Source organism: Drepanopeziza brunnea (genome assembly GCF_022702325.1).
Source record: "Drepanopeziza brunnea f. sp. 'multigermtubi' strain 214-2 chromosome Unknown ctg1, whole genome shotgun sequence".
In the NCBI taxonomy this organism is placed as follows: domain Eukaryota; kingdom Fungi; phylum Ascomycota; class Leotiomycetes; order Helotiales; family Drepanopezizaceae; genus Drepanopeziza; species Drepanopeziza brunnea.
Genome location: NW_027094064.1, coordinates 5,778,485 through 5,796,074, shown reverse-complemented (window position 1 = coordinate 5,796,074; position 17,590 = coordinate 5,778,485). Strand labels below are relative to the sequence as shown.

Here is a 17,590-nt window from a genome sequence, read left to right as displayed (position 1 = left end):
GTAGCTATAAGAAGCTACCACCTTACGTACTTAAAGATGATATGCAATATACTAACTGAATCCACTCGAACAACTCGAATACGTATTCGGACCTTGCATCACCCTGTGATACCAACAAAAGGATTAAAAGACCACGAGCTTTAGTCTTTATTCCGATACGCGTTTGCTAGATAAAGCGCGGACGAGTTCTCGTTGGCCGCTAAACAAGCTCACGGCTATCGAGGAAGCAAGTTTACGGTGCTTATTAGACTAAAGGATCACTTAATGTTTAAAGGAGTTTGGTGCCTCTTAAGGCAAAGAGGCTACGCTAATGGACTAGCTTTAATCGTTTAAATGGAGAAGGAGCACTAATGGACTTGGGAAGAATAGCGAAAGCAATCAATCGAAGGGTTTGATTCTAGGTGGATCGAGGTTACTATTGCACGGCGCACGCTTTAATCGACAAACTAAGGAAGTCGCTAAAATTCAAGGTAAACAAATCGAAAGGTTCCCTTAATTAGGCTTTATTCGTCTCACTAAAATCATCGACGAACCTTCGAATCAGCCTTAAAGCATACTCGAGAAGGAAAACGAGGAGCTCCGACGCTAAAAAGAGGCAATTGCGCGAGACCTCGACGACTTCCGAAACTTGACAATTACGAGGGACGCGCAATAGCGTAAAGAGAGAATCGAGAAGGCTATAAAGCATAAAGAGGAGCTCAAGGCAGTAAGGCAATCGTCATCAAAGCGCAGTCCTCGCGATTCGCTCCTCTCTCTTGTTCCTTCGCTACTTCAAAAGCGCAATTCCCGCGATTCTCTTCCCTCTCCTGTTCCTTCGCTACTTTAACGGCGCAGTTCCCGCGATTCCTTTCCTGTGACGACACGCCAGGTCTCCTGGACGCACCTCACATGCGCCAAGCTACTTCCCTCCTTTTTCCCTTCGTATTCTTCGTATTCTCTCATTCCCCGCTTTTGACCCATGAACCATGGTTCACGAGTCCTTGGCGCTTCTACCTTCGTGTATATAGACCTCAGCTACCTTCGACCTCTACACTCGGTAGTTGTTGATTCTAAGTCATTACTTTGAGATTCTCCTGAGCTCCCATGTGAACCCCGCGCTCCCGTGAGTTCCTTCAGGTAATCGCTTAAGGTCGTCACATTTCCCTTTCCTATTCTTTCGCTACTTTAGCCAGCGATTCTATCACTTAAAGAGCGCGCTAAGAGGCTGCAATACGATTCGCAGCAATCCAAGTGGCAAGAGGACCGAGGGTTCAAGGACGTTAAACCTGCCGGCGACATCGAGGCTTACGACGACCCTTAGATTTAAAGCAAATTTGATTCTCACTAAGGACAACGTAAGGATCTTCGATCTAGTGTAAACACCCTGCCTGATGGGGCACCTGCCATGGCCACTAGGGCCACACTAGACGGACCCATCTTCTATAAGAGGGCACACATCTCCTAGCTAGAACAATCAACGAGCTTTCCACTTATCTTTTTTGCACTTCCTTGTGAGGGCCATGAGGCCTAGCCTTAGTATCAGGCTTCTGTGTGGTACATCTTTTTGGGTGCTTCTACACTAGTTTGCAGCAAGACCGGGGCAACGGATACCGCTAAGGCCGAGCCCAAGGATACGAGCAGCAAGGGAAGCAAGCTCCTGCTAGCAACCCCAACGATCCCGATAGCTTGGACGGTGATCCAGAAGGAGAAAATAAAGGGGGAAGCGAGTGTAATGGGCACAAAGGAAGAGGAGGAGGACACGGTGGCCCGACGAAAGGACAAGGAAATAAGCCGCCAAGGGACCCTGGACGAGACCCTGGACGAGGATACGAACCCCCGGCGAACCTGGGCCAAACCGACCCCTTACTAGCACCCCTTTTTCGACCCGAGTGCTGGCCAAGCACTCCTTTCAGCACTCCTCTCAGCACTTCTCTTAACACTCCTCTCAAACCTCCCTTCAGCGCACCTCAAGCAAAGCTGATTCCGACGACCTTGAGAACGAGTACGAGTGCTTTATTCAAGGCTGCCAATACGGGGGAGAGCATTGCGAGCACTTCGCAAATTGACGGTAATGTTGCGGTGCAAAAGAAAGGAAGATTTTTAGAAAGGGGAGCCCTTTTTAAAAAAGAATTTTCTTTATTCCTTGCGTTTGAATTTTTTTTGCTCTTTACTACTACCTTCCTCCTTTCGGTCGATATAATAGTTGGCAAAGCACTGTTTGCCAAAGAAAGAGTTGCCGGTGTCGGTATATTTATATCGACCTTAGCTAGTAAGTAGTAGTTAGGGGGGGGTTCACTCGTAAACCAAGGTTTACGGGCTATTAAGCATGCTTCGCTTAGCTTATCACAGGTCAAGGGACCCCCAACTTGCTTGTAAACCTAGTATTGAGCTAGTACACGTGATTCCTTTTAATCATATAGAAGGAATCAGCTCCCTCGAGTCTTGGGAAGCAAATACAGAATTCAGATACCTTTCAAACCGAGTGTTTTGCAATTGCAAGTACTTTAACGACCTTTACGAAGTTACGAATATATATTCCCCAATCGCTTGGAAGCAATCCAACATTCTTTCTTTCGGTCGATATAATAGTTGGCAAAGCACTGCTTGCTAAAGAAGAGTTGCCGGTGTCGATATATTTATATCGACTTTAGCTAATAAGTAGTAGTTAGGGGGGAATTCACTCGTGAACCAAGGTTTACGGGCCATTAAGCATGCCTCGCTTAGCTTGCCATTAGTCAAAGGACCCTTAACTTGATTGTAAAACTTATTAGTTAGATAGTGCACGTGATTCTTTCTAATCGTATAGAAGGAATCAGCTCCCTTGAACTTGAGGGAGCAGTTAGACTTCAGATACCTTTACAACCGAGTGTTTTGCAATTGCAAGTACTGTAAACACCTTGCCTGATCAATGATGGGGTACCTGCCAGGGCCACTAAGGCCACACTAAACGGACCCATCCTCTATAAGAGGGCACACATCTCCTAGCTAGAACAATTAACAAGCTTTCCACCCATCTTTTTTGCACTTCCTTGTGAAGACCATAAGGCCTAGCCTTGGTGCCCGGCTTTTGTGCGACACGTCTTTTTAGGTGCTTCTACAGTACTTTGACGACGTCACGACTTTTACGAATATTACGAAGAGATCGCTATCGGCGATCCAACAAAATGTAAGTCTGAATTTGAAGTTGTCGATCCTTGACTTAGGGATTAGTGAAGGTCTTCGTCACAATCCTGAGAATCCTCCGCAGGCTCCTTGCGAATGTCGCTAATAAAGTCTCTCCGTCAGAACAAGAGAAGAGAAGATGATTATTCTTCTAAGGGGTATAGCAGGCTATATATTTCCGAGGTGCGCTAGTGAGTCGTGATATTATTAATGATAGTCCTTCCTACCCCGAGCTTTCTTAGGACGGTCTAAAAACGCTCGAAAACGGTCCCAAGACGGTTTTGAATCTTGATACGAAAAACGAGTATTTAAAAAAGACGATTTAATAATTTTAATCGAATAAATTAGTTTCATTTTAACTACGATTTAAATGATTTAAATCGTTTGTTTTCAAATTCTATTCAATCTTAAGTATCGGCCTAAAGTGATCCACCAGCCATGCCCACCTATTAAAATTTCCCCTAAAAGAGATGGTTATTAGACGATCAGCTGACCGTCTAAATGCTCCTGCATTCCCCTTTAAGGTATATCTTCATTTGAAGCTATATCAAGAATAAACAACCTATTTTTAGAAACACTTTAGCTTCGACTCATTTTGAATCAGTACTTCCTCAAGTCTATATATACTTCCGGAATATTGACGGAAAGACGCGAAATGAGCACTAATCTCCCGAGAACCTGCAAGCCATGGATACACCTTGCATATATTTTATTTATACTTTACAATAGCCGAAACCTCTCTTAACGAGATCATTACGTTTCAAATGACTTATGCACACTATATTAGCGCGCCTTAGCTTTCGAGACAAAATAAAACTCTAGAAATCTTAAATTTTTAATAGATTTTCTACTTTAATCCCAACCTTACTTATTTTATCGCGAACTAATCATAAATCAAAACGCTGCGGACAGCTTACCCAACCAAAAGCTTTGAAAGACCTTAAAAAGAGCTTTTCCTACGGACGATACTTTCGTATCTTTAAGGAATACTAAGTCTCGCAAGATCTCTCGACCTTTCAACTTTACCCTCCCCTTTCGCCTTGGCCCTTGATCTCTTTACAAACTACACACATACCTATCAATACTCCTTTCCGATCCTTTAGCTTTGCTAAAAATCGCGATTCTGATCTTGATTTTCAACGCTTTGACACTGAATCAAACTCAGACTCTTATTTATCTTGCTCTGACGAAAAGCCCCTCGACCTCCCTTACTTACCTTACTCTTCGGCCTTCGAGTCAAAGAATTCTTTCGCCACTTATAAGAATATCTCGACAAGTACCATTCCGGCACTACGAGCCAACGTCAACAATTTTACTAAGTTTATCAAGATCCCGATTTTTAAGAATGGCTGCAGACACTCAATCCACTTCTGCTTCCGCTCTCTCCGCCGTCCCGTTCCTCGACGAGGAGAACTGGGTCGAGTTCCTCCGAAGAATCGGCTTCGCCCTCGTTAACAAGAACTACATTTACGAAAAAATTCTCCAAGGAACAAAAGTCCGACCAGTCCGCATCTCAATCGAGACGGAGCTTGCGTTTAAAAAGAGACTCGACGCATGGGACGAACTCCAGACTCAAGGCTGCTCTCTCGTCCGCAGCAGACTCGGGCCAATTGCCGCAGACTTCGCTGAAGGAAAAGGAATAGGCCTAACTATCATCGGGACCACCGAAGAGCACGATCTTAAAAAGTTATTAATGGTAGACTTAAAAGAACGATTCCGGCCTAAAGGAGTCTCTATATTCTACCGCCTCCAGTCAGCACTTCTCGCTCTTCGTATAGACGAGTTCGATAATATTACCTCTTTTAATAACGAATTCGTACGACTAAACGGCCAGCTCAAGCTCTTCGGTAGCAACACTCAGCTCTCTGCTCTATGGATGGTTGGAGTCTACCTTAGCCAGCTACCTCCTTCGTACGAGAACTTCAAGTCTAACTGGATCTCGAATAATAACTATATCGACGGTGATAAGTCCAAGACCGCTCTTGCCGAACTTATGGCTGCTACTCGCAAGGAAGAGCTAACCCTTAAATCGATCTAGCTTTGCGCCGCTACGGTCAAATCTTCTCAAACTTGAATAGCTTAATAAGACGAATAAGAAGAACAGATCCCTGTCATCTAAAATCACCCCCAGTCAAAAAAGGCCAAGTGTAGAAAGAAAGTAGTAAAAGTGCCTTTATCACGTGAAAGGTCTATCAACTGATCATATCCGACACGTTGGAGGTGCATGCTATGAGATGAGGCCCGCTTAAAGTGCATTGCGAACCGAAGTACACACAGCCTTAAAGTGGTCTTCGTATAACAGCTGACCTCTTTCGCCGTCGAAGGCTTCTGGATTCGTTTAGTGCCTTCGGCGGTCTTGTTTCGGATATGACAGCCAGACAATACAAGGAAAGGATAATAGTGAGCAAGGTGGTTGTTATTCTTGGAAGCTCAAAGCAACGTGAGGCTGCTATATACCCTCTTAAGTGGTCTGTGCCACCTGTGGTAGCCTGGTGGCCTAAGGCTACGACAAGTCCTTTATCTAATGGTTCTCGCCTCGAGAACTTCAGACCTTTATTCAAACCTCTGATTTATCTTTCCAGCTTTCTTAGCTATACCACCTTTCTTTTCGTTTCCGTTCGTATATCTCGCAACTAAACCTTTCGAAATTAACTCGCCGATACCTCTATCAACTAATCCTTGGCCTCGTTCAAGCTGTACACTAGCAAGATAAACCTTTAGCGTATGCAACAACGCATATGGAGCCTTTAAACAGCTATCCTTAGTGACTAATAAGGCTTAGCTTAGCCAAATCTTTAAAAACCTTTATTCGAATCCTTCGTAATCGATCGGTATCGGTATCCGTAGCAACTAATCTCTAACCCCGTTTAAGCTGTACACTAGCAAAATAGACCTCTAGCGTATGCAACGCATATGGAGCCTTTAAGCAGCTGTCCGTAGTCTTGAACAAGACCCGACTACTCGTATCGTCCCTTTTGATTGTATGTGTTATGTTGTATTATGAAAACGTCGAGAATCATCGAATAAACCTAGGCTGCTCCATGAGGCCCCATGGGGCCCCACGGAGTTTTGAGTCCTCTTCACGAGGGAACCCACGGGGGGTAGAAAATTCTGCCCTCCCTATGGGGAAACTCCATAAGGCATAAGGTTTCCCTATAGGGACCAATACTACTTTTCGATTTCGATATTAAAGTACTCTTAAACCTCTCCCCTTTTTCAATCAACGCTAGCGCTACTTCTTAATCGATTTCATCGGCCTTTTACTTTTTAGCAATAGCTACGATTGCGTTATAATCGTAATTAATCGCCTTTTTAAAAGTCGCTACCTTATCGCTTGCTATACTAAGCTTAAAGTAAAAGAACTAGCTTAATTATTTCTCGATAACGTATAAAGATTATACGGCCTCTTCGATATTATCGTATTTGATAAAAGCTTTTTATTTATTTCTAGATTTTAAAAAGCAATTTGCTTTAAATTCAGAATTAAACTTAGCTTTTTTATATCTTTTTACCTTAAAACAAATAACCAAACAAAAATTTTCAATGCTCAATCCGAGCACTTTATTAAACAATATATCGATCATACTCGAGATAACTAAGCCATATAATTATTAATAGCTGAATTCTTAGCTAATAAGGTAATAAACGCTTCCACTTAAATATCTTTATTTTTTGCTAATATTAGTTTCTACCCTCGCGTTAGCTTAGGACCCTTTCGACCTTTCGAACTTGCTTTTATACTTGCAATTAAAGTAAAAAACAAAGCAAGCATAGCTTTCGTAAATAAAGTAAAACAAATCTTCGCCTTTTTTAGAACTAATCTTATTTTAGCTTAAGCAACTTAAGAATTCGCAATTAATAAAACTAGATCTTTAGCTTTTGCTTACCGAATTAAAAACAAGGTTTTCCTTAACTCTCGTAACATTAAGACCGATAAACCTATTAAGAAGTTCGAGTCTCGACCATAAGTTTTTCGGCTATTATAAGATCAAAAAAGTGTTAAGCTCTTATACTTATCGCTTAAACTTATATTTCGTCGTTTCGAATATGTTGTGCGGAACAGGCATGCTTAAGGTTCCACCCAAGCTACATCTCATATGACCTCGCCTAGTAGCGCCCTTGGCGCACTGGAGCTCTTAGGTACATGTTCATAGATTCTGACAAGCTTCCTAGATAGAATATACCAAGCTTCATTCAATCTGCAGAATCTCCTCCTGATCTTAGTGCCAGTCGGCACTACAGAATACGATAAGTTAAACGATAGCTTTCATACCAACCTCTTTCGCTTCGCCTTTACCGACCTTTTGCTAAGCTAACAAAACCCTTCTCCTTTTATCGCTATCGATGCAAATAGTAAAAAGCTATAAGCGGTTAAAGCTATTATTGATTCTAAAAGAACTAAAGCTAAAGGTTTTTAATACTTGATTTTATAAAAAAAAATTCTAAAAGATAAGACTTAAAAAACTCTTTCTTACGTAATCAACGCACGATCCTCTATCTTAAAGTTCGAAAAACGCTCCCTTCAAAAGCTAAAACCTATTAAAACAGAACTTATTGCTGCTCGAGAAGAAGCTTAATTATTTGATTAATTTTTACGAAAGAAATGCACGAAAAGAGAAAATAAAAAGGACTATATATAAAAAGAGGAAACAAACAATTCAGCTAAAAAATGCTAAGGCTAAAGAACGCACGGATCCCCATAATAGACTTATCTCCTTTTATACCTTAGTATCTCTTCTATCCCTCGTACACAATTTAGACCTCATTCGAAGACCTTGCTCTCGTACCGTGACAGTTAATTACTTTAGATTTTATCAATTACTTTAATTCAAGATAAAAGCCGATAGGCTGCTCCATGGGGCCCCATGGGGCCCCACGGAGTTTTGAGTCCTCCCTACGGGGGAACCTACGGGGGGTACAAAATTCTGCCCCTCCTTATAGGGAAACCCTATAGGGCGTGGGGTTACTCCATAGGGTTTATATATATAAAAATATGCATATGCATAATTACTAATCAGGTTTACTAATTACATTTATTAATCACATTTACTAATTACATTTACTAATCACATTTACTAATCACATTTACTAATCACATTTACTAATCAGAGACTCAAAGTATTAGTCAAATTTATTAATTACAAAGGCCCAAGGGTTGGTAAAGACCCGTTCTTTAGCCTAAGTCTACTAGTTACAAAGAGTTGATAAAGACCCGTCCTTCTGCAGTTACGTAGAATACGTTTAACTCGGTCTTCGCCTTTGGCCCAAGCTCTTGCTTGTAAGCATGATTCAGATAAATCTCGTCTGATTCAAGTAGCTCTCTTAGCTTTTGGCACTTGTTGCTCTACTTAAACTCATTTTCATTCGAGAACTTAAGGGTGAGGCGTTTGTATACTAAAGTGCTATCGATAGTGAAAGGGTATAGCATCAATAGCTCCTTTAAGATGCTTTTAGCTTCGGCATGATCGCTATCGAAAAGCTTAAGAGTAAGATCACTTAAGATCAATCGAACCTTAACATCTTTATAAGTGAATTGCTTTCTAATTGCGTTAAGGAAAAAGATAAAGTGGTCGAGGAGATAGAGGACTTGAACGCTTTCTTTTTAAATAAAAAATCAATTAGTGATCATAGAATATAGATATTATTACTAACTTTATTAGCACCGTAGTGCTTAATGCCGAACTCGTCGATAAAACTTTTGCGACCTTTCTATTCGTACTCGAGGCCGATTGGTCTTAGAAACAAAGCGGTATCTTCTCCGTTATAGCAAGTAAATATTAAATTAACAACGCTACTATCAGTATAAACGATTACGAAATCCTTGTAGCGACCAAGTATCTCGTTGATTGGCTTGTTGCTACTAGTGCTAAAAGGGTTGACCTCGACCATAGCGTTATAAGAGAAAGGAATCGACATTGCTAAATAAAGAAAATAATTAGCTTGAAGCAAAGAATCAAAAAGCAAAAAATCAAAAAGCAAAGAATTAAAAAGCAAGGAATCAAAAGGAAAATAATTACCCAAGTTGAATATGATTGTAATTGAGTGTTGAGGTTGGTTGAGAAGTTGAAGTTGAGTGTTGAAGTTGAGAAGTTGAAGTTGAGTGTTGAGGTTAAGGTTAAGAAGTTGGGTGTTAAGGTTGAGGTTGAGAAGTTGAGTGTTAAAGTGATAATGAAAAAAAGAAAAGGAAAAAGAGAAGGAGCGAGTACTTATATAAAAATAAAAGTATAGCTTAATCGTAATCGAAGCATTGCTTCGATTCATTAAAGGTGAATTATAATATTTGAAACAATAAATCGACGCGGAACAAAGAAAATAACGCGTTTTGAAATAATGAATCGACGCGGAACAAAGAAAATAACGCGTCGCTTAATGATAATCGATGCAATGCCTCGATTCAATAAAGGTGAATTACAATATTTAAAACACGAACTCGACGCGGAACAAAGAAGGAACGCTTCGCTTAATAAATCTGATTAGTAAATCTGATTAGTAAATCTGATTAGTAAATCTGATTAGTAAATGCTGCACGGAAAGAAACCTTGCATGCTGCACGTCCTTTTGCTACACGTGCTTAGCTCGGCTATAGCACGTGCTTTACCGTACGTAATCTGATTAGTAAATCTGATTAGTAAATCTGATTAGTAAATGCTACACAGAAAGAATTCACGTACTTAAAGCTGCCATACGTAACCTACGTAAGGCTGCCACACCTAACGTACCTAAGGCTGCCACACGTAAACTACGTAAGGCTGCTATACGTAACCTACGTAAGGCTGCCACACCTAACCTACTTAAGGCTGCCACACGTAACCCACGTAAGGCTGCCATACGTAACTTACGTAAGGCTGCTATACTTACCGTACCTAAGGCTGCCACACGTAAACTACGTAAGGCTGCCACACCTAACGTACCTAAGGCTGCCACACGTAAACTACGTAAGGCTGCCATACGTAACCTACGTAAGGCTGCCACACCTAACGTACCTAAGGCTGCTACACGTAAACTACGTAAGGCTGCCACACCTAACGTACCTAAGGCTGCCACACGTAAACTACGTAAGGCTGCCACACCTAACGTACCTAAGGCTGCCACACGTAAACTACGTAAGGCTGCCATACGTAACCTACGCAAGGCTGCCACACCTAACGTACTTAAAGCTGCTATACGTAACTTACTCGTAAACCATAGTTCACGGGCTATATAGCTTTACGAATAACTTAACTTTACTAAAAAACTTAATAGTTATAAAAAGAATCAGCTCTTTTAAAGTTTAGTAAAGGTAATACTTATGATTAAAGGAACTACGTGCACTAGCTAACTAAAAGGTTTTATAATCAAGTTAAAAGTCCTTTGATTAATATAACATTTTAAGCGAAGCATGCTAACTGACCCGTGAACCATGGTTCACGGGTGAACTCTTTTTTTAACTACTATTACCGGTGTTCTTAGCTAGCTAGCTAAAGTCGATATAGATATATTAATAATAATAAAAAAACTAAAGATATCGATAAAAAAGAATTCAATTAATTATTGCAATCAATTGTAAACAAGTAAATACAAAAACTTAATAATACAAAAAAAGCAATTCAATAAATAAAATCAAAGTCGCTAATTATAAAACCTAGCAAAAGCGATACTCTTTGCAATTAAACGCTTGATTCCAGAAGAAGCTTCTTTCTTTTTATCTTGTACTAATCCCGCTTCATCATCTTCTTTTTCTTCTATTCGTTTGCGCTTTAAAGTTGATGATAGATTTGTAATTCGTTCGCTTATAAAAGTATTAGATTTAAGGTCGTTAAACTTATATATAATAATTGACTTACTTTGACTTTGAATAACGATTAAAAGAGTAGTTTTAAGTTTCGAAATACTAGGTTTCGGGGTTTGAGCGGCATTTAAGGTTCTATAGGATAGCGAAGCCGAGTCCGGTATTCTATCAGCTTCCTTTTTACCTATTATCCTTTCATCACCTTGCTTAAGGCTTGATATTTCTTCCGCGTCAAAATAATTTTGTTGAGAAATATCATTCGAATCGTTTTGATCGCATAAATTTGCTATCGCTAATATTTAAGTTAGAATTTATATATAAATAAAAGCGTATATTATATAATATCGTACCTCGTTGCACTTTATTTTTGTGGTTTATATAGCGTTCAAAGCTAGTCGATTCGTTCGTACCGTTCGAATCTGAATTTTCTAAATCGTTTTCGTTTTCTATATCATTAAGAACGTTCTAATCTGTATCATCTTGAGTTTGCTTATCGAAAGGTAAATCCGTAGCTACTTTCGATTGATTTATTTTGCTTGGTTTTCTTTGTAAAGAATATAATCGATTTGCTACGACTTTGCTTTGAGAAGCGGAAGAATGCGCTTTATATAATCTTATATGATAGTTAGTAAATCGATTAGTAAATCGATTAGTAAATCGATTAGTAAATCGATAAAAGGTAAAAATATCGCAAGTAAATTAACTTACTTTTTGAATGCCCTTCGTAATTTAAAGACTTTCCGTACCGTGGCTGTCGCATTTTAAACGAAACATCTTTATCAATATCTTGAAACCTATCTAAGTTCTCTCTTATTTAATAAAATTAATAAATATTTATAAAATCAATATTATTTAAACTTACGTGATTCTCGCACTTTAGCTTTTAATATTATTAACCTAGCTTCTTGTTGCTTAAAACTCATTGTTCGAAGGTCTTGATCGATCGCAAGATTATCGCAAGCAAAGATATATTCAAAACAAAATAAGCTTTGAAATTGACGATTTTGCTATTCTTGAAATTTTTGTACTTCTTATTCGAATTCCTCTTTAAGCTGATCCTCATCTAAATCATTGTAATTTATTAAAATCGATTCGAATAAGTGCCGAGCTTTATCTAAGCGAGTATTATACATCTTGAAATATAAAGCAGTTATTTCTTTTGCGATTGTTGATAGCGATAAATTACCGTGACGATAATCGCAAATATCTCTTGCAATATTAAATACTCTTTTTACGCAAACACTAGTTAAAGAGATGCATAAAAAATCTTTAGCCATTCGAGCTAGATCAAGGTACCGAGGCTCAAGGTTTCGCCAAGAAGTTAAAATCTCTCGTCCGTCGACCGCTAAACTCAATTAATAAAAATCAATAAAATTAAGGTTTTAAATTAAAATTTCAAACTTACGAGCTGAAAGATAATCATGCACTTCCGACGACTCGTGATCTGTATCTTCGAAAGAAGCTTGTTAAGAAGAACTTAGCATTAATTTGCCGCGGAGTAATAAAGCGGCCATCGGTTAACGATCGATTGCTTTGATATTATCAATACGTTAAGCTGTAGATATCGAAGACTTATAATATTCGTTAAAAAGCTTTTCGAATCTCGCTCGATATATTGCAAACCAATCTTTACTTTCGTAAAGCTAAGAAAAATTTAGGTCGAAAGTCTTTAGCTTAGTAGCAAGATGTAGGATTATCGCGAAAGCAAAAATATCCTTTAGCGGCCCTTGCGTTTTCTTATAATACTTATCTAATTTCTCGATAGCATTGATGACGCTTTCTTTTAATTGCAAGATCTATTTAAAATCATTGCGATCTTCTTCCGAAATCTTTATATATTTAGACTTTAATCGTGCTTGTGCTTTATTTAAACGTTCGAATATTTCATCGAATATTAAAAATCCGTATTAAATAATAAGACTAAGCTCTTCACTTAAGTGCATAGTTAAAAAGTGAAACGGTCGAAGGATATCGATTAGCTATAAGATTTGCTTCTATTGAGTATCAGATAATTTAAAAATACTTATCTCATCGATCTCTGTACAATGTCTTTGAATAACATCTTTAAGAGTTATAAATCGATTAAGCATATAGAATGTAGAATCTTATTTTGTAACAACATTTAAAACAAGCTTTAAGCTTTTCGTTAAAAAATGCTTTAAATCGTCGATAAAAGCTTTCATCGTTTTATTAAATCGCGATTTTCGAGGTTAGCTAGCTGTAATACACTTAACAAACTTCCGAACTTAAGTACGTTAATTAATGATTAGTAAATATAATTAGTAAATATTTTTTTTAAAAAAAAAAAACTTACAATCGCAAGTGTATATGCAATCCTTCGTTTATCGCGTTTTCTTGCTCCTTTTAGCTCGTTTATATCAGAATCTTCTTCTTAATGCTTTTCTAAGCTTTCGTTCGTTAGCGATAATCGCGGTCCGAGCAACGCTTTAAGAGATAATTGCAAGACGTAAGCTATATACGGAACGTGTAGAATCTTTTAGCTTATAAAAAGCTTTTTCTCAAATGCATCTTCGACGCATTTAAGCAACTCTTTTATCATTGTGTTATTCGAAAATGCGTTATCCGTTGTAATCGCGATTATCCTTTTTGTTAAGCTTAATTTAATAAGGCGTTCGTGAATAATTCTTATTAATTCTTCTTTTGTATGATTAAATTCAACGTATATAAATCCAAGCATAAGCTGAATCATATGCCAATCTTTTGTAATTGCAATTCCGATTATGCATATAAAAGAATAGCGCTTAATGCTAGACTAACAATCTAATGAAATGCTAAGTTTTTGATTAGCTGGTAAATTGTCTAGTAGATAGCGATCAATTTCCAAAATCCTATCGTCAAGGTCTCGCTTAATAGTTGAAGCATTAAAGAGCTTAAAATATAGGTTTTATAATTCGCAAAGAGATTTCCAATCCGGGTTATTAACTATTCGAAACGAGCTTCGCGTAGATAATATAACATTTAAAACACCTTTTCGAAATACTGATTTTAAGTCTTAATGCGAAAGCGTTCCTCGTGATAGATGTGTCTATTAGATATTAGTTTTATTATTTATTAATCAGATTTACTAATCCGATTTACTAATCAGATTTACTAATCAGATTTATTAATCAAATTTACTAATCAGATTTACTAATCCGATTTACTAATCAGATTTACTAATCAGATTTACTAGATTTATTAACCGAATTTATAAATAAAAACAAACGTACCAAATTGCGTTAAAGAGATTTAGATCTTAATTGAGTTTGCCGAAGCTTTTGTTTTGGCCTACTTACGACGCGTTTGCAAACATCCGTTTTCTGATGATCGGCTAATGCTTTCGTTCTAAAAGCCTTTAGCTTCGGATGCTTTAAAGCTCGGTCGCACTTTTTACAGCATACTACAAGCTCTCTTATTGATTTCTCAGCTGCTTGAACGAATCCAGTCCATACAAAAGAAGTTTTTTTTCTATTCTAATCGATTCGCAAAGGATTTTGATTAGCTTCTTGTTGTTAAGAATACTATGAGGTCTATGACCACCAAGTATTAAAAGTCTCAATCTCTTTGACGTTCTAAATATAATATTAATTAAAATATCCAATAGTTGCTAATAGTACTGGGCCAGAGAAACTAGTTGTAGAGCTTTCGAACTCTTGATTTTGAAATAGATCGGTATCTTCGTAAATGGTTAAAGTAATTTAAGATGAAAACGAATCAGTAGCTTGAGATGACATGTTTAGATTCTAGCGAATTTGCTATTAAACTATTGATTTGAACTTATATATCAACGTCTTATATACTTGAATATTGTATAACATCATTTTATGATTTAAATATATTTTATTAAGTTAGTTTATTTTTAAAAAGGGTTTTGCTTACGCTTAATTCTTTTTAAGCAGCATTCTTGCGAGCGTTAAGTTTTAACTAGCGGTTTTTTTTTTTATCTTTTCATTTCTTTTTATTTCCTTTTTATTAAAGCTTAATTATAATTATATCTTTTAACACTTTTAAGCTCTTTTTACTTAGGTTGACTATTACGAACAACCTTCTTATATATAAACTTCAATGTCGGTATATCTATATCGACCTTAGCTAGCTAGTAGTATTTAAGGGAGTTCACGGGCCACTTAACATGCCTCGCTCAGCATATCACACCAGTCAAAGGACCTTTAACTTAACTAGTAAACTTATTAGTTAGCTAGTGCGCGTGATTCCTTCTAATCATATAAAAGGAATCAGCTCCTTTGAATTTTAAAGAGCAATTAGAATTCAAATACTTTTACAACCGAGTGTTTTGCAATTGCAAGTACTTTGACGACCGTTACGAAGTTACGAATATATTCTTTAATCGCTTAAAAGAAATCCAACACTCAGTTTTTTTCAACTTTTACTTTCGATAATTATTAATTTCAAATTCAAATAATGATTTTATAATCTTCTTAAGCTTTATATGATCCTTTCGCTTTTTTATAAATTCTTTAAATAATCGCTCAAGGTCGTTATAACAAGTACCTACTTAAATTTATTAAGGTTTAATTAGTATACAAGGATAAGGTGCCCATAGAAATCTTAATTTAAATATAATCTTTGCAGCTTTCTTTTCGGCTGCTGCTATGCGGTAAATAAAATTAATATAATCTGATAAATATTAAAAATAAAAGCATTTAATTAAAAATTTATTATATAAAACGATAGAACACTTTATAATCGTATTAGCTTATAATTATATCTATAAGCTCGAATATCTATTATAACTGAAGAATGGATAAAAGAAATTTATATTTTAACGGACGCTTGCCGATTTATTTGTAAGTGCCGTTTTATTATCTATATATTAATCAAGTTATTAATTTATTAAGGATTGCAAACCAACTAAACTCGATCCTTACCGAAGTAGATAATGAAACTTATTATTCCTTTTTTATTAGACGAACGAACGGTCGAAACGCTCGGTGTGCAGTAGAAATGCTAGACGAAGAAGGGCGTAATCGTGGCTGGTTAGTTAGAATAGACGAATATCGAGTTAAGCGGTTTTTAAATAACGGCTATAAAATTAAGCTATTTGTTGAATGGATCAGTAAAAACGAACATAACGACGGATATCATAGAATTGGTATTGTTAGCGGGCAAAAGACTTTTTATATACAAAAGGAAGGTATCGCAAGAAAGGAAGGTAATAAATTCGATAGCTTGCGAGGGCCTTTTGAATTTCATTATTATAAATTAATAGATGAGTTTATATAAATAGTTTTAAAATCGTTATTATATTAAATAAAATATATATATAATTAACTTTAAATATAATTCATAAATCTAAATATTAAAATAATTTATTAATATATTTATATCGATTTTAAATACAGCAAGTCGGTCAATTCTTTTTATTCAAAACTTCAAGATGTGACGACCTTAAGCGATTACTTAAAAGAACTCACGAGAGCGCGGGGGTTTATATAAGAGCTCAAGAGAATCTTAAAGTAATGATTTAAAATCAACAATTACCGAGTGTAAAGGTCGAAGGTAGCTGAGGTCTATATACACGAAGGTAGAAGCGCTAAAGACTCGTAAACCATGGTTCATAAGTCAAAAGCGAGGAATAAAAGAATACGAAGAATACGAAAGAAAAAATAAGAGAAGTAGCTTAGCGCATGTGAGGTGCGTCCAAGAGACTTGTGACGACCTTAAGCGATTACCTAAAGGAACTCACGGGAGCGCGGGGTTCACATAAGAGCTCAAGAGAATCTCAAAGTAATGACTTAGAATCAACAACTACTAAGTGTAAAGGTCGAAGGTAGCTAAGGTCTATATACACGAAAGTAAAAGCGCCAAAGACTCGTGAACCATGGTTCATAGGTCAAAAGCGGGGAATGAGAGAATACGAAAAATGCGAAGGAAAAAAGGAAGGAAGTAGCTTGGCGCATATGAGGTGCGTCCAAGAGACCTGGCGTATCGTTACAAGACTTAGCGTATCGTTACACAAGAAACCGACGATTAGTAAATGTGATTAGTAAATATGATTAGTAAATATGATTAGTAAATATGATTAGTAAATATGATTAATAAATATAATTAATAAATATGATAAGTAAATATAATTAATAAGTATTATTAATAAATATAATTAATAAATAAGATAAATAAAAGTATTTTTGTAGAATACAAAATTTATAATTAATCGTGAATTCTATTCTACATAAACTTAGGCATTGAGTTTAGGAATGATCTCAATTCCGTATCGCCATCCTTAACGCCGTAAAACAACTCCGGAGCTGGCTCGTCCTTTTTCCAAATCAATTGCATAACGCGTTGAAATAAAATAAGATCGCAATCAGCTTCTTTAAATTTAATATTCTTTTCGAATCCTTTTATATTCCACCAAGCGGCTAGACCCGGCAATTCGTATTTAATCTTATCGGTATTTGCTCTAATTTTAGCTCGCCAATACTTCTTTTTATCAAGGGAAAAGTAGACGTAAGGAGGCTTGATTGGATAAAGACTAAAAGTTATAATATTAGTTCAATTGATTAAAAGCATAATAAAATGAATTCTTACTTAATTCGTTTTGAAACCGTGCTTGCCAAGTCTTAAGCTATCAATTCAAGGAAAGCTTCCTTACTCTTTAAATTAGCAGCTCGGCACTTCTTTATCAAAGACCGCGCTACACTTTACTAATAGCGACGA

The 17,590-nt window shown here is 36.9% G+C and overlaps 1 protein-coding gene across 1 annotated transcript; it reads left to right on the top strand.

Moving 5' to 3' along the window:
• Positions 1–4,486: 4,486 nt before the first annotated feature.
• L3040_001198 (uncharacterized protein) lies at positions 4,487–5,179 on the top strand (the record flags this gene model as incomplete). The annotated part of the gene is made up of 1 exon (XM_007297829.1): positions 4,487–5,179. One exon carries the CDS (start codon positions 4,487–4,489, stop codon positions 5,177–5,179), a length of 693 nt encoding a protein of 230 aa, XP_007297891.1.
• Positions 5,180–17,590: the final 12,411 nt, after the last annotated feature.